The 20,557-nt window shown below is 41.8% G+C and overlaps 2 protein-coding genes across 13 annotated transcripts in view; one reads left to right on the top strand and one right to left on the bottom strand.

Moving 5' to 3' along the window:
• Nucleotides 1-265: 265 nt before the first annotated feature.
• On the top strand, nt 266-15,956 carry LOC139758165 (uncharacterized). Of its 4 annotated transcripts, XM_071679333.1 has the most exons (5): nt 266-1,204; nt 9,738-9,850; nt 11,263-11,366; nt 12,510-12,619; nt 13,519-15,956. In XM_071679333.1, exons 1-5 carry the CDS (start codon nt 1,121-1,123, stop codon nt 15,811-15,813), a joined length of 2,706 nt encoding a protein of 901 aa, XP_071535434.1. In that variant the 5' UTR covers nt 266-1,120; the 3' UTR covers nt 15,814-15,956. The 4 variants fall into 4 exon arrangements, with proteins under 4 accessions (XP_071535434.1, XP_071535436.1, XP_071535435.1 ...); XM_071679335.1 differs by lacking the exon at nt 266-1,204 and having other exon boundaries at nt 9,737-9,850; nt 11,295-11,366; XM_071679334.1 differs by lacking the exon at nt 266-1,204 and having other exon boundaries at nt 9,740-9,870.
• A 2,649-nt stretch (nt 15,957-18,605) lies between these two features.
• LOC139758166 (glutamine--fructose-6-phosphate aminotransferase [isomerizing] 2-like) overlaps nt 18,606-20,557 on the bottom strand; it is a 100,242-nt gene continuing 98,290 nt past the window's right edge. For all 9 annotated transcript variants that reach the window (XM_071679338.1, XM_071679341.1, XM_071679340.1 and 6 more), the window contains one exon: nt 18,606-20,477. In XM_071679338.1, the coding sequence (XP_071535439.1) occupies nt 20,232-20,477 (246 nt within the window). In that variant the 3' untranslated portion in view covers nt 18,606-20,231. The remainder of the gene's footprint in view (nt 20,478-20,557) is intronic.

Here is a 20,557-nt window from a genome sequence, read left to right as displayed (position 1 = left end):
GAACTGACGAGGAAAACTTGCATTCTATTCAACGAATTTTGGAACCTTCGTTCGATTGCGTTGACGTGACACTTTTTTCACTCATTTAATCTGTTGTTACCGTTTTCACAAGTGCATTTAGGAAATTGTTGTACTTTCCATAGTAGCTGACATCATATCAAAGTAGATTAAGGAAAATGTACTTTAATGAAATGTGATGTGTGTGGTTTGCAAAGTTTCTCAGGCAAACGCACAGTCAATGCTGAGCCACGTGTAACATTTGTTTACCTAAAGTCCCGTGTTTCCATACTAGTTCAGAGTGCTCGCAGCTGCGCTTGCATTCTGGAGTGCTAGTGTTTCATTGACTTGCTCGTCAGTGGTGTTGCGGGAATTGTGTATTAATGTTTACGGTTGTGTTATTTTTGCCGAATACTCTAGTGAGACTTGTTTACGTGTACTTACTATGCATCACAGGAGACTGAACATTCAAACGCTTTTAAAACCTTTTAGTATTATCGTAATTTTTGGTATGATATATCTGTTTCTGGGTTCTGATGTGAGTAGAAGCACAAATAACCTCGGGCAGATTGGTCCCATTACGTCTGCCACAGTTCGTCCGCCACCCACTCCTCTGACTCCTCTCCACACCTGCCGTGCCCTCTTTACCATCAGTCATGATGTGCACCACCACCTTCTCCAGACTTTCGCACGTAAGCGGACACACAGTGAGGACGTGCGAGGTGATGGGTGGGTGGTCGGTGACTCTGCTGGTGGGAACGTGGGGCATCGGGAGGAACTGATGAAGAAGGAAAACGTTCCACTGTGGAGCTCCCACGATGTATTATTATTCTCTTGCCGCACTTCTTCCTAAATTGTTGTCCTTTAGTGATGACAGTCATTATGGAGAGGAGAGAGTTGAGACGATGGGAAAATACAGACAAAAGACTACAGCGCTGATGGCGGTGGAAATATAAGTAAACAAACGAACTCGCCATTCTTCCGTGAGAGGAGTCGAGTCGTGGCTGGGGGAGGTGTGCTTCCCTACGTTCCCTGCGTCATAGCCTCATACCAGCAGCCGGCCGCCTTCACCAAGTGCTTCAGGAGGAGGCTTGAGAGGAAGCCTCAGTTGTGGCTCTTCTTCATGGGCGACTCCAAAATCAGAAATGTGTTTACGGAATTCATCAACCGAACTGATTCAGAATACAATTACACCATCTCATACTTGGTAAGTCTTGCATGTCACAGTACCAAGTGTAGGCAGTAGTTAGCGTGTTATATCGATTCGAGAACTAACCTCATCACTGACCAACATAACACTAAAGATGATTACAGTAATTATTTGACCTTGGTCGGATGGAAGTTTACATTGTGTAGGGAAATAGACTGCTGAGTGACAGTGATTTTTGAGATTGAATATAATATACCTCATTCGTCCCGTAAAAACTTGGAGTGAATTGGAAGATAGAATAGTTAGACAGTGCATTAGACTTCCCAGTATAATTCATTGTCCTATAACCGTATGAACTTAATGCAGGATTTAATGGCTGAAAGTATTGGTTTGGTCATTGCTTGGTAAAATCCTGTGGTCGTTGTTGTCGTTAGAGAGTCCTAATGTGGGCATCTCAGAAATGACTTTCCTAACATTGCATCGATCAAATGCGCGGTGATCCGAATCTTTAGAGTCGGTTTGTGTGAAGCTTTCAGTTATCAGGTACTGATTACTGAGAAGTGTGGGAGATGGGCATGAGTAGAACGAACTGGAGCGAAGTAATATACTGGGGGTGACATTTTGTCAAAGGACTGAATCAGGGCATCTGAAAAAGGCAGGGATAACCACGGAACTATGGGGCTTAGCTGTAGATGGGATGTTTGGTTTTTGTGTTATATGTAAGTGAATGAGGCCTTTCTTCGTCTGTTTTAAGGATGCTATGTCGCAAAGGTGGATGGTATTGCAGTTGAATTTATCTAGAAAGGGGGTGACTGTGTTGTTGATAGTTTGGTAAGGATATTCATTGTATGTATGGATCAAGGTGAAGTGCCTGAGGATTGGCTGAATGCATGCATGGTGCCACTGTATAAAGGCAAAGGGGATAAAGGTATGTTCAAATTAAAGAGGCATAGGCTTGTGGAGTATATACTTGGTAAGTTGTATGAGAGGGTAGTGAGTGAGAGGGTGAAGGCATGTGCAGGGAGGTAAGCTGCTAGAAGCAGTGAGAAGTTTCTATAAAGAGTGTAAGGCGTGTGCACGAGTAAGAAGAGAGGAGAATGTATTGTTCCTAGTGACGGTCGGTCTGCGTCAGGTGTAAGTGATATCACCATGTTTTTTTTTGTTTGTGGATATAGTGGTAAGGGAGGTAAATGCAAGAGTCTTGGAGAGTGGGGCGAGTAAGCAGTCTCTTGGGGATGAGAGGGCTTGGGAAGTGAGTCAGTCGTTGTTCGTCGATGATACATCGCTGGTGGCCAATTCGAGTGAGAAACTGCAGAAGTTGGTGACTGAATATGGAAAAGTGTGTGAAAGGAGAGAGTTGAGAGTGAATGTGAATAAAAGCAAGTTTATTAGGTTCAGCAGGGTTGAGGGACAAGTTAGCAGGGATGTAAGTTTGACTGGAGAAGAATTGGAGGAAGTAAAGTGTTTTAGATGTCTGGGAGTGGACTTGGCAGCGAATTGAACCACCCTCTGCACATCCCTATCTATAGCCCATGCCTCGCAACCATATATATATATATATATATATATATATATATATATATATATATATATATATATATATATATATATATATATATATATTGTTTTTCCAATAGTTATAGACATCAGCCCTAGTCAGTTTTATAATTAGTAGAGTATATGCTTTGACCTATTTCTCTATGGTATGTCTATAGCTATATTTAAGATGTTATTAACACTAGAGAGAGAGAGAGAGAGAGAGAGAGAGAGAGAGAGAGAGAGAGAATCTTCTAAGACCATTCCTGGAAGAGAATGGGAAATATTTATTTCTCCTTTAGATCTTATTAGACGTCATATGATGAAAAAACGTACATAAGACACCGTGTATCACATTATACCCATACATATATAAGAATGCTTCTTTGGTTCATGAATTGACGCAAACGTATGCCAAACCGATGGTCTGTCGGGATTAATACACCGATGAACTAAAAGAATTTTTCACTTGATGGAGCAGATCCGGTCGTGAGAAAGTTATGATTTTAAGTGAAAGACTTTTGTGAATACGTTCGTCTTGCCCGCATGTCCGCTGCTTGTCAACTGCTCTGTTAACTACAGTGCCACTCTGCCCATTCCTTTGAGCTTATAACCCGCCATTTGGGGTTACTAGATTTTGTTGGTCAACCTCTCCGTCGTCTGTGTCTTGGTCTGTGTTTTAGGCAAGGAATAACTAAGGAGAAAGTTTAGTTATCACCCATTTACATTACTTTCAAAGAGATCCCTAGAGTCGACTACAGCGTCACCTATTATTGAGATAGTGTGTTAATCAAAGAGAACGGATGAGTAAACATATGTTAATGAAAGAGGAAGGATAAGTCCAAAATTTCCATAACTTTTTGGGGGGATATATTTTAACTTATATAAGCACTATTCAAAACAAATGTGAACCATCTAATTTGTATTAAATGAAACAAAGCTCCTTTGCATATGTATATTTATGATTTAAAGTTATTTTTACCTTACGTATCTTCTTTACTAGATGATGGACTTATTTGCAGAATATAATGCACCACACAATCACTCACAAACATATGTATGCATATTCTAGTTATATTGTCCTTTCCAGCTTTGGAGATGACCAAAAGATTACAGTAGTATATCAAAGTGTCAGGATTGACTTTGAATAATGGAATGGAATCCTTGGTGGAGAGAGGGAAATAGATTTTTTTTTTATTATTTTGCTTTGTCGCTGTCTCCCGCGTTTGCGAGGTAGCGCAAGGAAACAGACGAAAGAAATGGCCCAACCCACCCCCATACACATGTCCACACACGCAAATATACATACCTATACATCTCAATGTACACATATGTATACACACACAGACACATACATATATACCCATGCACACAGTTCACACTGTCTGCCTTTATTCATCCCATCGCCACCTCGCCACACATGGAATACCATCCCCCTCCCCCCTCATGTGTGCGGGGTAGCGCTAGGAAAAGACAACAAAGGCCTCATTCGTTCACACTCAGTCTCTAGTTGTCATGCAATAATGCCCGAAACCACAGCTCCCTTTCCACATCCAGGCCCCACACAGCTTTCCATGGTTTACCCCAGACGCTTCACATGCCCTGATTCAATCCACTGACAGCACGTCAACCCCGGTATACCTCATCGATCCAATTCACTCTATTCCTTGCCCGCCTTTCACCCTCCTGCATGTTCAGGCCACGATCACTCAAAATCTTTTTCACTCCATCTTTCCACCTCCAATTCGGTCTCCCACTTCTCGTTCCCTCCACCTCCGACACATATATCCTCTTGGTCAATCTTTCCTCACTCATTCTCTCCATGTGCCCAAACCATTTCAAAACACCCTCTTCTGCTCTCTCAACCACGCTCTTTTTATTTCCACACCTCTCTTACCCTTACATTACTTACTCGATCAAACCACCTCACACCACACATTGTCCTCAAACATCTCATTTCCAGCACATCCACCCTCCTGCGCACAACTCTATCCATAGCCCACGCCTCGCAACCATACAACATTGTTGGAACCACTATTCCTTCAAACATACCCATTTTTGCTTTCCGAGATAATGTTCTCGACTTCCACACATTCTTCAAGGCTCCCAGGATTTTCGCCCCCTCCCCCACCCTATGATTTACTTCCGCTTCCATGGTTCCATCTGCTGCCAGATCCACTCCCAGATATCTAAAACACTTTACTTCCTCCAGTTTTTCTCCATTCAAACTTACCTCCCAATTGACTTGACCCTCAACCCTACTGTACCTAATAACCTTGCTCTTATTCACATTTACTCTTAACTTTCTTCTTTCACACACTTTACCAAACTCAGTCACCATATATTCGTATATATTTAATCTTTACAGTATGAATAAAAGCGGTATTCTATTATATTTGCCATCATAACAATCATTTACAAGCATATTTACACTGTTGGCTTAATGACCAATTTTTTACACGCACTTGTTCAAATACCATATTATAACTTCTTTGTTGTGAAAGTTAAGAACATTATATGTTTAGGTTAGGGATCCCTGTCATTCCACTTCAGCTCAGACGAGCTGAGGACTTTGTAAACATAGGTTGGTTGCCTTCGTTTTGCTTATGTGATCCTATTTTTATATTGCGTGTTGCCGGTCTTACTGATGACTAAGAATTGTGGACAAGGTTTTCTTTATGTTTGTTAGTCTGCTAGACGTATAACTTGAGTAATAAGTGCTGTGTTGTATATAGCTACGCTTGTTTTATAGGATGTAACTGTAGTGCTATTGTTTGTGCAGTAAAACCACAAGTGTTGTTATTCAGTTGGTTTGCTTCAATTTATTGCACGAACAAATTCTAAGAGGTCATAGAACGGTTTCCACGGCCTGACCGCTTTGACGCAGATCCAGACTCTGCCACTACTGCTGAGGAGTGGAATCACAAAGTTCGCCCTGGCTGTGTAAAAAAACTTCTCCCGCTGTGTATTGACTTCTTCTCCTCACTAACTACATTACTCCACGAGTGTATGACTATATAGCAGACTGTGATACGTATGAAAAGGCTGAGAAGGCCTTGACAGCGTTGTATGTGGAACCCAAAAAGAAAATATTCGCCAGACATTTTCTTGCCACTCGTAGACAAGAGCCAGGCGAGTCTCTTGACCAGTTACTCCAGGCATTGAAGCTCCTAGCTGGAGCTACTACACCTTCATTCCTTGATAAATCTGTACGCCGTTCGAAACCAACGGGATTCCTGTCAACGCTCTTATTGACACTGGTAGTTTTGAAAACCTTGTGCACGATAACATAGTGACACTGAACAAGCTAACCATCCATCCTGACAAGGGAGAAGTTTCCTTGGCCGATGTATCGCTTTCCTCGAAAATCTTGGGTCAGTCAGTGTACTGTGGCTCCAGAGCTGCGTGGAGAAACTTACCATGGCGTTAAGCTCAAGGTGTTACCCAGCTTGTGTAGTGATGTGAGGTGTTACCCAGCTTGTTTAGTGATGTGAGGGAGTGATGTGAGGTGTTACTTATCTTGTGTAATGATGTGATGTGTTACCCAGCTTGTGTAATGATGTGTTACCCAGCTTGTTACCCAGCTTGTGTAGTGATGTGTTACCCAGCTTGTGTAATGATGTGTTACCCAGCTTGTGTAATGTTGTGTTACCCAGCTTGTGTAATGATGTGTTACCCAGCTTGTATAATGATGTTACCCAGCTTGTGTAGTGATGTGTTACCCAGCTTGTGTAGTGATGTGTTATAGATTGTGTAGTGATATGATGTGTTACAGCTTGTGTAGTGATGTGAGGTGTTACCCAGCTTGTGTAGTGATGTGAGGTGTTACTCAGCTTCTGTAGTGATGTGAGGTGTTACCCAGCTTGCGTAGTGATGAAAGCCCTACCCCAAGATATGTGGACTTGCCGCCGTTTTGGTGCCAGCTCCTTTTCTATTTAGAAATCTGGTAGCGGAGTGCAAGCCTATCGCTATCAAATCCAGACATTACTCCGTGGCTAACAAGAAGTTTATTGAAACAGAAACCGAGCGGATGTTCCTAGAAGGGTTTATAAGGCCCAGCAGCTCACCATGAAGGGCTCAAGTATGAGTCACTTCGGGAGACTCGCAAGAAGAGAATGACTATAGACTCCCAAACTATGAATCGGTTCACAGAACTTGACGCTTATCCCATGCCTCGAATAGATGAGATGGTGAATAAAATTGCCAATTATAAGGTGTTCAGCACACTGGATATGAAGAGTGCATACTATCAAGTGGCTATCCGAGAGGAAGAAAACCCTTACACTGCCTCTGGAGCATATAGGAAACTTTATGAATTCAATCGCATACCTTTTGGAGTGAAAAATGGAGTGGCTTCCAACCAAAGAGTGATTGATGAAATCCTTAAAAAGGAAGGAGGGAAGGGCACTTTTGCTTGTATGGATAATGTAACTATATTTGGTGAGACTGAAGAGGAACACGTTAAAAATCTGACGTTTTTTGGATGTGGTATAGAGCCCAAGCCATAAATCCTCCTGGGTATTCGATTAAGGAGGGAGCGATCAGACCCGACCCAGAGCGCCTTCAACCACTGTTAAATCTTCCACTCCCTAAGAACACTACTTCCCTACAGAGATCAGTGAGAATGCTAGCACATTACTCCCGATGGATACCTAATTTTTCTAAAAACATCTGTCCTCTCTCTCATGCTAATGAATTTCCTCATTCTACTGACGCAGCGCTAGCTTATGAGAACTTAACGAAAGACGTTGCGGAATCGGTGGTACATGTTATTGACCCTGCATCTCCTTTTACTATTGAAGTCGATGCTTCAGACCGTGCTCTATCTGCTACACTAACTCAGAACGGTCATCCTATAGCATTCATCTCGTTCTCATTCTAGTAACGAACAGAAATATTCTGGATAGAAAGAAGCAAATGCCATAGCAGAAGCCCTTAGGAAGTGGAAACACTCTTGTTGGACATCATTTTAAGCTTCATTACAGATCAGCACATTGTAAAGTTTATGTTTTGCACTAAATCTGTTGAAAAATTAAAAAGGACAAGATAGCAAGATGGCACACTGAACTCTCGTGCTATCGCTATGATACTGTGTACCGCCCAGGTTGAGAAAAATTTACCTGCTACTGCACTCTCACGTGTGTGTGTGGTGTTGCTACGAGAGATAAACTCGGGGAACTACATGAAAACTCTGCCACTCTGGAGTGTTTCCAATGGTGCATTTTGTCCGTGGTCGGAATCTACCTTACTCTATCGAAGATGTGAAGAGAATCGCTGCCTCTTGTCAAGTAACTTCTGAGCTCAGACCTCAGTTCTACAAGTCGGACTCTGGCCAATTGATTGAGGCAACCCAGCCTAACGAAAGGCTGAACGTGGATTTTGAAGGCCCACTTCCATTACTGTTGGACAGACCCGTGTTCATGGTTGTGGTTTATTGGAGTGGATTAACTGAGAGGGGCACGGAAACGCGTTAAGCAAGAACACCAGCGCTTTATTGGTTTAGATATATAAGGTGAGATAACAAAGGACAATGGGCAACTGGAGGTGTAGGATTATAGCGGGAAATGAGAGTTCAGTTGTGGGAGGTTGAGAAGCACAAGGAAGTCTTGGCAGGGTTTCTGTGATGCTGGTGAGGATGTCAGAGGAAGCAGGAGCACGTGGGAGAAGTGCATGACTGCTGAATGTACGTGGAGCTCCTGTAGGAGGTGGATGTGGCACGTATCGCGGCTCCTGGAGTGTGCGGCGGCTGCCGGTTTGTTCTTGGGTTGCAGGAGGCGTCTGGAGTTGTGCTTAGGGTTGTATGAGTGCCTCGGGCGTGGCTGTAGGTCCCATGTTATAGCTGATGACGGGCGGAGGCGATGTGCCACGCGAGCCCTGCCAAAGTTAGACGTCGGAGATGAGACCTGCCAGGAAGATGAAACGTTGCTAAAGTCTTGAAGTGCCGGAGTGATGCACTTGTCTAGAGCCAGTCAACCACCTGACTGCTTTGATATCCAGGTATTTAAGAGGTGGTGAAGTCAGGTCCGGGAGGAGTAGCTATTCCCAAAGGAAATTAAAGACGTTGAAGTCGATTGTCGCAAGCTTCTGATCTCTCTTCAAGCTGTTGGACTGAGGTTTAAACCCGTAAGAGCGGCGCCGCTAATGGAGCCAGGTCTTCTACAATTACAGCGGCAGCTTCTGATCTGCAACCGCCGAATATCGAGTGTATGTGTAAGGGATTAGTATTGCAGGTGTAGCCGTAGGTTGGGCTACCAAATACTTTTCCGGGGATTATAAGGTTAAGCAAGGTCATCCGCTGCGACCTGCCACCAAATCTGTAAGGTAACACTGTAGAGCGACAGCGGGTCGCTACAAACGCTCCAGTATCTTTTATATTCTCACACCGACATATTTCAGATTTATCACACAATAACGCATGATGTAAATTGCTGAATTCTTGTAAAACTATATATATATATATATATATATATATATATATATATATATATATATATATATATATATATATATATATATATATAAATGCGCGTAAGTGGGTCTAATGATGTCTCAAGCGACAGGCAAGGGCAATATAGATTGAACCAAAATAAAGAAATCACATTTTGCTGCAGTTGTTAAGACAGTTCTAAGACCATACACTCACTTGAGTTTTGACTAGCAGCTGAGTACTTAAGTATTGACATTTCGGTACCTTTAATTTCAGTGACTATGAAGCAGGAAAAGTGACGATGCATTTTAGTGTTATAGTTTTAATCTAGGTATTTTTCGTTTGTACTTCGTGATTCCTAGCCGTTTTCAAACCAACGTCTAGATATATTTGTCGTAGCGAGAATATGTGGTAGCCAGCCATACTGTTAATACTGAATGAACGAGGCATTGGATAGTCTTGCTTTTAGTATGATTTACTAAATATCTTTGTTCATAATAAGGCCATTTTAACCAATTTATAGTAGTGACCTTAAGCGTGAATTTGACTGAATCAGGAATCAGTTATCATATACTTTCTGCATGATCCACAGCTTGATTAAGTAGTCATGTACTGTGCCGCCTACAGAACGTGACGGTGTCGTGGCCGACGCTGAGGCAAAGGTTGGCGAATCGCCAAGTCAGGTGGTGTGACATGGAGGCCTCGACCAGCGTCGCACGGGGCCTGCGCATCTCCTTCAGGTCAGGATTTTTATTCATCTGTAAGTTAATGGGATACGTGTTTCATATGTAAGAACACAAGTTTAGAGAGAATATTATCAAATGATTAAGAATGTCCATGGAGTGTCTTTCCTCCTAGAGCAAAGAATATTAAGTGACGTAACTTCTAACATCGTATACAATCGGTAGCAATTGTTGTTCCAGTACGGAGGAAGGAAGGAAAGAATCAGAGGAATAAGACTTCTTGAACGTAGTTGAAAAAGCAGGGCATCAAATTGTAACGTATTAGAATATTAGTGAAACCCTTGTAAGGGGATCACAAGGTAGATTGTCAAAGGGTAGAGGGTGTGTAGATTAGGCTTTCATGTCTTTAAGGTTCGTTGGGGAAGTTGTATATTTATTGATCTGGAAAAGACATATGAAGTTAAAACTATATGACTGGGATGTCCAGACTCTATATGGTGTACATGGGGTATTTCTTTGATGTGGTCAAGAGCTTTTATGATGGAAGTAATTTATATGAGCGTTAAATAGATTGTCAAGTTTATATTGTCTGCATGGATGGGTGTGGAACGCCTGTAGCTAGGGAGTAACTAGGATGAGATCGTGGTGGTGTGATGACGGTTGCGGTGTTAAATCGTGGCAGAACAGTTTGGAAGTTATCACAGTTATATTTAGAATTAGTGTTCTGCTCGTTTCTTCCCTCGTCTTTTTCGTGTTTGTTTTGTTGAATCATGTTTATATTTGTCTTGTTTAATCAGTTTTGCTCTTCTGTGGACCACAGTTATCCTTATATGTTTTGTTTTATAGTATGTATTGTAGATACTTTATCGATTAATACGTACTTAATGAAGTGTTGCCTGATCATTATGCTAAACCAAACCAAACTACCTGTGGATATAGAACCTAACTTTACCGTGAACAACATAAGTGAAATGCAATAGCAAGTTTATTATCTAGAAAATATAGTAAGGAATAAAGATATTAGAATATGAGATGTGAAGAGCATAGGACGAGAAGACATCCTTAGAAGGAATACGTAGAAGGAATGATTGAGATGGCGTGTTCCTGTAGAACGCATAGCAGATGATGGGTTCGTCAATGATATATATTGTGTTATTGATGAAGGTAATGGAAGAAATGTACACAGGTGCTCTGGGTAATTTTTTAAGGGATAGAAACATTTCAGATGAGGATGGTGTGTGGGTTTGCGTGTGTGTGGAGGTGAGATATTGTCTCGAGTGAGGAGTGATTGTTGTGGAACATTAAAACTCGGGAGGTTGTTATGTTAGTGCGGCAACGAGTTCACCATAGCCCACCAGGCCTGGGTTGGGGATGTAAGTGTTTACCTGACCCATCCCATGGACGTAGCTACTAAGTTAACGGTAATGAGGCTTTATAAGGAATCACTTAACCCAAAATTACTTCTACAGCTTTAAGAAAATGAGCCAAACGCATTCCTCAGAGTTCAACGAGGAGATAGCTGAGCTGTGGCAGTGGGCGTCGGGGGAGCCCTCGCCGGATCTGCTGGTCGTGGGTAAGTCTCCTGCACACACCTTCCACAATTGCTCGACCTCCAGTTACGGATGGTTCCACCATAACAACATGGATGATCCACCAGTGTACTTAGTCACAGTAACACTTCTTGGTAGTTGACTTTAAAGATGATCTCATGCGTAGTACGTAACTCTTAACAACGATAGCCCTATCCACTGTAAACATCAGCGCCTATCAGTAGACCGTCATATTATTTATGTAGTCTGTCTTATCAACACTCTTAAAGAAATTTTATCCAGAAGCTTCAAAGCCGGGAAAAGCAGAATCTGCGGTGCTAGAATGGGTGCTTTATTGCATTAAACCCGTACACTGCCCTCACAGTGGGAATAGTGTATGACATATTGATACATCTATAACACTGCAGGGGAGAGACATCCATGGCCATTTGAGTTTTAGAGAAAAGCAGATCAGAGTTGACAGATGGTGATCAACAGAACGGAGGTTGGATCTGAGACTTCAAATGTTTCAGAAATGGAGAGAGAAAGACCTAGATATAGTATGTAGCATTGTCTGTCGCCGGAATTGGAATGTATTCCAATCACTTGATGATGGTGCAGAGGGCCCTGGGAACCAACTAGTTCTCCTCGACCAGTGGCACTATTTCAGTTACATGCCAAGTAGTTGTATACATGGGGGGAAAATTAGAATTAAGAATAAAGAATTTAAGTGAGGTCCATGTTGTCGGGTGTTATCCCTGAAAAGAATGTTTGTGGATTGAATGTAGTAGTCCACTTGTAGATGAAGCTGGACCTGGGCTGAGTAGGGAGGATGACATCACATGACCTTAACTAAACCACAGTACCAATATGGTAAGTACAATACCTTAATAGTCTGTAGTTGCTTGCCCTCTGCTTTACTGTTGGGTCTCCATTTCCACAGTTTAGGAATGTACGATAATAGTACTATCCTTCAGCAGGTAACCTCATCATAGCCCCTCTGATCTTCTACCCTACAGCATAGTACAATGCACTCCCTCTACCAGTCAGCATAACACAATGCCGACCTGCTCAGTTACATAAATTGTACTCCTCCTACCACTCAACATAACACAGTGCCCACCTCCTACTCGGTTACATAAATGTGTATTGCCAGAATATAAGCCAGCAACCTGTTTTCTTCACAGGTTACACCTCTTGGATTGTAGGAATGAGAAACCAGCGCAATGTGTACACTGCCGACACCCTTGACTTACTGATGGAGAAACACTCTGTCATTGTGCCCCTTCTAGAACAGGTGAGATGCCTACTATACTCTTGATTAAATGTGTTAGATCTAAATCTTTAAGTCTGTGCTGCAGAGGTGGCCCTTCGACGGCAGGGGTTAGCAAGACGTAAGCCCAAACTCTTATTAGGGATCTTCATTAATACTTTATTATTAGTACACGGAAATACTTATAGTGAGCTGGGTTCTCTCTCTGTGGAGACCATCCTTAGTGCTATGTGGGCCAATTCTTATATGATAATCCTTTGTAAAATGACACCATTGTTGATTTTCTTTACTGTTGAGTAAGATGAAATTCAAAGAAACTTTCGCGAACTTGTTTATGGGTTACATAATATTAACATTACAATACCATTTTAATACATTTAACCCAATACTTCTGTGCTCCAACACACCACCAATTAGATGAAAAAAGTAATTTCAACCTCTCATAGCCCCAGTAATAAGACCATGAAAGTTTCCTTGAAACCCTCCTTCACTAACCTGTGTATTACTCCTCTTTGTACAAGATATGCACGTTTTGTTCATGACAAGTATATGTTATTCATCATCATCTACCCACCTTTTTTCACTTATATACTGTCTCCTTTATGCCAGGAACTCATACACTTTTATGCATTTTTTGCATTAGTTTGTGTGGTTTTCAAGTTTTCAAAATTCTTTAGAATTTCTCGATAGAATCTGGCACACCTGCTGGTGTGGGATGTAGGTACATACAAGTTTTTGTTTTTGCAAAGTTGCCCCCATTCCTAGTTTAAATAGGATAAGTAAGCCTTTTCTTTTGTATAAACACACATGCTCTTTCCAGATGCTTACGTTTTTGAAGATACTAAAGCCAACAACATACAGCATCTCTGTTTACACGCATTTCTTTACATTGTAAATACTCATAATAATGACAACACTTCTAGATTTCCCGTTGGACGAGAGTTTTGGTGCTGCCGCAGAGTCGCATCCGACCACACTCAAGTGTATTACCCAGTATGTGGGGCGGTTTAAGTGATGCCCTCTATGACTGGAGTGAAATGACCTTCCTTCAGTTGCTGAAGCAGAACAGAGAGAGCCACAGACTTAAGAGAGCTACAAGAGAGGACTCCAGGAACCCTCAGGACTTTCCTAGACACAGTTCAAGACACAGGCGCCTTAGTCAACTTTCTCACAGTGCTCCACACAGACATATATTGCCCATGGAGGAGGCTTTCCAAGGTGAATCACAATCTTACAGGATCTCAGAGCGAGGTAGGACACATTACCACTCAGGAGAAAACGAGGCCAGACAACAAACTATAATTCTGCAAGAACCCCAAAGACCACCAGTTGATCTAGATGTTAACCCAGGTCACCAGGAGACCACAGAACGAACCAGGACCCCAGTGGACTCCCCAGTATTAGAGGAGACCACAGAACGAACCAGGACCCCAGTAGACTCCCCAGTATCAGAGGAGACCACAGAACGAACCAGGACCCCAGTGGGCACCCCAGTATCAGAGGAGACCACAGAACGAACCAGGACTCGAATGGACACCCCAGTATCAGAGGAGACCACAGAACGAACCAGGACCCCAGTGGACACCCCAGTATCAAAGATGACCACAGAACGAACAAGGACCCCAGTGGACACCCCAGTATCAGAGACCACAGAACGAACCAGGACCCCAATGGACACCCCAGTATCAGAGACCACAGAACGAGCCAGGACCTCAGTGGATACCCCAATATTGCATGAAGCCACAAAGCAAACCAGGATCCCAGTAGACATCCCAGTACCACAGGAGGCCACAGAGCAAACCAGAACCTCAGGGGACATCCCAGTACTGCATGAGGCCACAAAGCAAAGCAGGATCCTAGTAGACATCCTAGTACCACAGGAGGCCATAGAGCAAAGCAGGATCCCAGTGGACATCCCAGTACCACAGGAGGCCACAGAGCAAACCAGAACCTCAGGGGACATCCCAGTACTGCATGAGGCCACAAAGCAAAGCAGGATCCTAGTAGACATCCTAGTACCACAGGAGGCCATAGAGCAAAGCAGGATCCCAGTGGACAACCCAGTACTACAGGGGGTCTCAGAGCAAATGAGGACCCCAGTGGACACCCCAGTACTACAGGAGGCCACTGAGCACACCATGATCCCAGTGGACATCCCAGTACCACAGGAGGCCACAGAGCAAACCAGGATCCCAGTGGACATCCCAGTACCACAGGAGGCCACAGAGCAAACCAGGATCCCAGTGGACATCCCAGTACCACAGGAGGCCACAGAGCAAACCAGGATCTCGGTGGACATCCCAGTACCACAGGAGGCCACAGAGCAAAGCAGGATCCCAATGGACACCCCAGTACCACAGGAGGCCTCAGAGCAAACTAGGACCCCAGTGGACACCCCAGTACCACAGGAGACATCAAAGCAAACTAGGACTCCAGTGGACACCCCAGCACTACAGGAGGCCACAGAGCACACCAGGATCCCAGTGAACTCCCTTATACAAGAGGCCTCAAAGCAAACCAGGATCCCGGTAGACATCCCAGTACCACAGGAGGCCACAGAGCGAATCAAGACCCCAGTGGACATCCCAGTACCACAGGAGGTCACAGAGCACACCAGGATCCCAGTAGACATCTCAGTACCACAGGAGGCTACAGAGCAAACCAGGACCCCAATGGACACCCCAGTACTGCAGGAGGTCACAGAGCAATTCAGGACCCCAATGGACACCACTGTACTACAGGAAGCCTCAAAGCAAACAAGGACTCCAGTAGATACCACAGTACCAGAGGAGGCGACAGAGCACACCGGGATTCCATGGGACACCCCAGTACAGCAGGAGACTGCAGAACAAACTCCAAGAGATGACCAAAGACTACAAAGAACAATGGAGCCAGCCGGGATCATAGAGGAAAACCCAACTCTTTTGGGAACCACAGAAGAAACCTGGACATTTCAAGATCCGCTGGTCCCCACAAGGAGTACCTCTGGGTTGTGGTGGTGGGACTCAAGCTTGCCCCTTAACTTAGCCAGCATCTTAGAGTGCAACCAACTGTTTACCCGCGGCCTGGCATCTCATCCAATATACCAGGATGACGTGCTTCTGTGCAGCAACTTGCATCATGCAGGCAGTGCCACAAACAGTGACCTAGTGACCATGCTGCTTAACCTACTCTGCAACTCGTTAGCAGGACTGCATCACAATTACTGCTGCACATAGCAAAGAGTTTATCTCTCTGCTTTGTACTGCCACATTTTCATCTCTTGCGGTAACAACTTTGTAATATGTTATTGAAGTTTCATATGAAGGTCCATAATCATTTAGTTAAATTATAAAAAATATTACAAAAAATGCACTGGCAAGCATGACTTTTAGCATCCTTTGCATTCACATGGTTCATAGATCTTGTCTTATCTCCAAATAACTTGACCTATTCCACCATAGAGTCTTAATACAATGTAAGGAAATTTCATGCTTAACCTCTTCATCTCTGACTTTAGACTGTCTTCACTACTTTCTCTCCCAACACACAAACACTTAAGTTGGCCTGTCAAGCGTTTCTGCACATTCTAGAAGAATGGGGGCTAGTCCGAAGGTATACACACTGTCAGTCATTAGTTTCCAGAATTAGCTACACTACTGACACTGATGGCACACCGAGTGTAATGGTCACTGCTGGGTATGAGACCTTTACACTCAGTTGCTCTGTTGTGGCCAAATGCTTGTTAATTTGCAGTAAAGAGTGGCATGTTGTCGCATTTTTTTGTAGTCTAAGGGTGAGGATTGATCTGAAATTTGCAGATTATCTATGCAGTATGGTGATCATGTCTTGTCAAACTATAGCATGTAGGAATAGATTGAAATCTTCAGAAATAGTCAGACACAGAACATTCAGGGTGGCCATCCACATCATCCAGCTTTGAACTTTATTATCCATTTATGCACTGTCCACTGTGGCAAAACATGATCACTACTCTGTAAAAGAATCTAAGTTTCAGATCCTCTACTGCTGTCAGACTACAAAAAATGCCCGGCAGTGCGTTGCTCTTCTTTGGAGCAAGTTGATAAAGGTGTGCCCAAGTTTACAGTATAATCACAACTGAGTGTAAAGATCTTAATTCCATGCAGCAGCAACTGTTATACTCAGTGTTTGCAGTGCAACCAATGCCAGTAGTTTATCCAGCTCTGGAAACAAATGACACTTATTGCAGACACTTTTTGACTTGTCCTCGTAAATATAGCAGAACGAGACCAGATGTCGACTCCACATATACATAATGGTCCAGACTTTTTTTTGTAACGTAAAGAGTACCTTAAGCAGAATCCCTAAATAATGCTGTACTTTTTTATAGTTACTGACTTGACACAGGCAAAATATGTCCCAATCATGGCCATCTTGGGTGAAAGGAAAATGGTGAAAGAATGAAAAAAATTAATCAGAGTTCCTTACTTGTGTGTGGACCTGACTCTTTAAAGGTAGAAAGGTTATAGGAACAGGTACAAATGAATGATCAGAATTCCACAGCTTTGCTGTTCAAGGGAACAAGGAGATATTATGATTGTCAGTTTTCATGTGGCTGGTCTCAATGCATATTCTCTGGTGGCAGAGGACACATCCTGACAGCTCACTACTGCAGTAGTCAAAATAATACCTGTAGAACAATGAGTGGAGGATATGGTTAAGCCCTATGTGTTTAAGTTATCCTTGGAATGAATTATGGCACTTGAAATGAAACAGAAGTAGGTAGTAGTTGGTAGGCAGCCAACAAACAAGGAGGTACATTTACCAGTACTACCCACCTGGGTATTGGGAGGGTTAGTGACAAGCTGCTTATTGAGCTAGTACTTCTGTAGTTGTCAAGTTGCACTCCTCTGGCCCAGGTACCTGTCTTTACTTTCTGCCTCACTTGTGAAAGCATACTGCTGATCAGAAAAGAAAGAAGGAATGGAATGCTAAGCATTTGAGAAAAGGAAAGTAAAAAGAGTTTCTAAGACTTTGGAGATAGAATTAAGAGCATTGGGGCAATAATTGGGATGTTCAGAATGGTCTCCTTTCTTAGGGGTGAGTTGCACATAGGTAAGTTGCTAAGAAGAGGGAAAATGTTTGGGTTTTGAAGCAGAAACAATCTAGGCAAGCTCAGAAGAACACTTCCTAGGGATTAAATGGAATATATCATCTGAACTTTATGCCTTGTCTACTTGGAAGAGCCTGCATGAGGAGAATGTTGGGAAATCATCCAGAGTAGAATTAGAATCAGAGGAGAGTAAATTACCAAAATGAGTAGTTTTATCAGCTAGAGTTAGCTATAGATGGTCAGGATGGAAGAAAGGAGGAAAGATTGAATTGTAGATGCTTTTGATTTAGGAACAGAAGAAAAAGTCAATAACCTCTCCTTTCATGAAGGCATGCTTCACTTTACAAAGAATAGCTTTGCAGAAATGAAGGTGAGTGTGATTCATTCTCAGACGTGAAAATGTTTTGGTGGCATGAAATATAAAAAATATTGGTATTAAAGATAAATGGCCTACACATTAAAGACATAGAAAGCAAATGCATGCATGAAAATATAAATGGTTTGAAAAAGATAGAAACGTGAATGGATGCAAGCCTACTGCAATAGTAGAGTTGAGCAGAACATGGGCAAGTAAAGAGTTTTTTGAATATGTATGGTAATACGAATGATTGTATGAGGGCCTTGGTAAAAGATGTAAAGATTAAAGTTTTAGAGTATTTTCACTTATGCCACAGAAATTTGCTTGTCAAATGCAGTCATTTCTTGAGCAAGAGTAAAAGGTTGGATGAAGGATAGAAACTATCATGATTCAGCAGTTTTCACAGTGAATAACTATAAAGCCCTGAAGATTATGTGGAGAGCTTTGCTCTTTTGTCTCCATAAGACACAAGATACAACAACTATGAGGCAGTATGCACTTAACCCACCTGGTGTAAATGGGAATGGATTTAAAGATAACCACAAAAGCTTTAAGGATCATGTGTTACATTAATACAATTTATAAATTCAAGACACAAAGGTAAACACCTGAAATTTTATTTGTTATTTTGTGCCATACATTATCCTGCAGAGGCAATTGGTCATTTGGTAGGAATACAGCATTCCTATTTATGGTCTTGGGATACATCAATGCAACATGTTTTTTGGGAATTCATATTTTATTTCCAAACCCACCTTCAATGAATTCTTACAGTACAGGCTGAGTAAAAATGTTTTCATATAAAAACCTCACAACATCCATGACAGAAAGGGAGCTCAATCTAAATGCTGCATTGCACTAACTGCAGTAGCATTTAATATTCTTGATGTCACCATCAGGAATGTTTTAGTCTGGGTCTGCATTTATTTTCTCTATTTTGTACAACTTTCATAGTAATTCATGAAAACAATGTATGTGCAGAGAGGAAGAATTTATAGGTATGGAGCATAATAGTTTTTAAGAGTATAATGACAATGTATGGAAAGAAATCAAAATATTTTGTTATTCAAAAACAGCTTCATTTGATGTCCAAAGCTGCCAAGCTGAAATAATTTGAAGCAGCTTTAGATATCTTTAGCTACAACTACAAAAAACGAAAACTAAACAGCATTTCTGATGAATTACAGTGTTCATGGGTCAGATACTGCCCCTGGATAGAGTTTTGGATTAAATTTATTATAGGATAGAGAAATTTTAGTGTCAATTGTGGAGGATTCAGAAATTTTAGTGTCAATGGTGGTCAAATACATCAATGTGTGCATTTATCATTAAAGTGCCACATTAACAAAAGCATTCACAGTTGCAAATTCTGCTTTTAAATCTTACTATTCTTACAATATGGAAGCCACTGACAGTTTATGAGTATAAACCTTTAACTATAAATACATATTTACAAAACTTATCTGTGGGCACAATATTAATAGCAAAATTACAAGTTTTGCCCAACAGCATAATTTTCTTCAACATTTTTCATTGCATGATAGCTGCAAGTCCCATAGCAGTGAAAATACCCTTCTAATTCAAGCCACTTACTGACCCATTAACCTTTATCCAATGCTGTATCAGTGATGAAAAGAACTAATTTGCTAATTAATTTTCAATGAATATACTGACCCAGCTTTTGACAGGAAATTCCACCTAATACCTGTATCAGTTACAGAGTAATGGTATTGTTGATGATGATACTGTATCATACTATGGGTAAAATTTCAATGCAAATACTGAAGGATATGATACTTGGACAATCAAAGTGATAGCATGGGAAGAATTCCAGATAATCACTGAAAACACTTAAAATAATAAAAATTGAACAAGAAAGACCAGAGAGCTAAGTACCACCTAGATTAATCTAGATTATGGTGAGAAAAATATGAGGAAAGCAATCACAGATGTTAACTACAAATCAGATGGACTTATCAACAATTTCTTTGGCAGTTCAAAAACTTGCATCTTTATTTTTAGTGCAGTTTCCCTACTACTTTTTTCAAAATCATTACTTAGAATATCAATTCAATTCAGTTAAGTGTAATATTCTGTACATGGGGTTTATATCATAATTAACTATTAATATTTTACTGATACACCAAAGAATTGTTGAGCAAGTCCAAAATGAATGCAGTGTATCGACATTGAGTTAGTACTAACTACTCGACTGTAACAGATTTTGCTAAGTTTCGCGGGCAGTCAACATTGCAACCCCTTAAAACAGCGATGTGATAGGAGAGTAGCTGCAAGGGAATGACTGTTAGAAGACCTTGAAGGCAGTCCACTGTTTTGGGAACCTCTAAAACACTGGAGGCATACTTCTGAGGTTCCTCATCATTTTTGTTGCAGATGAGGATTGGCCGACCTTCACGAGCAGTAACTTGTTGCAAAGCATTCATACATTTCTAAGGAAAAAAAGAATATAGTTGTCATAAGTAAGAAGTGGCAAATAGTATGAAAGAAAGAATATATATATATATATATA

Source organism: Panulirus ornatus, chromosome 29 (genome assembly GCF_036320965.1).
Source record: "Panulirus ornatus isolate Po-2019 chromosome 29, ASM3632096v1, whole genome shotgun sequence".
NCBI classification, from domain to species: Eukaryota; Metazoa; Arthropoda; class Malacostraca; order Decapoda; family Palinuridae; genus Panulirus; species Panulirus ornatus.
This window is presented reverse-complemented; position numbering and strand designations above follow the sequence as displayed.

Bases quoted from the DNA above. Each gene is read 5' to 3' on its own strand.
- LOC139758165 (XM_071679333.1), top strand. From the start codon at position 1,121: ATGGGCGACTCCAAAATCAGAAATGTGTTTACGGAATTCATCAACCGA. The intron at 9,851-11,262 runs GTCAGGATTTTT...TTACTTCTACAG, and splicing joins GGCCTGCGCATCTCCTTCAG to CTTTAAGAAAATGAGCCAAA. The intron at 12,620-13,518 runs GTGAGATGCCTA...CAACACTTCTAG, and splicing joins TTGTGCCCCTTCTAGAACAG to ATTTCCCGTTGGACGAGAGT.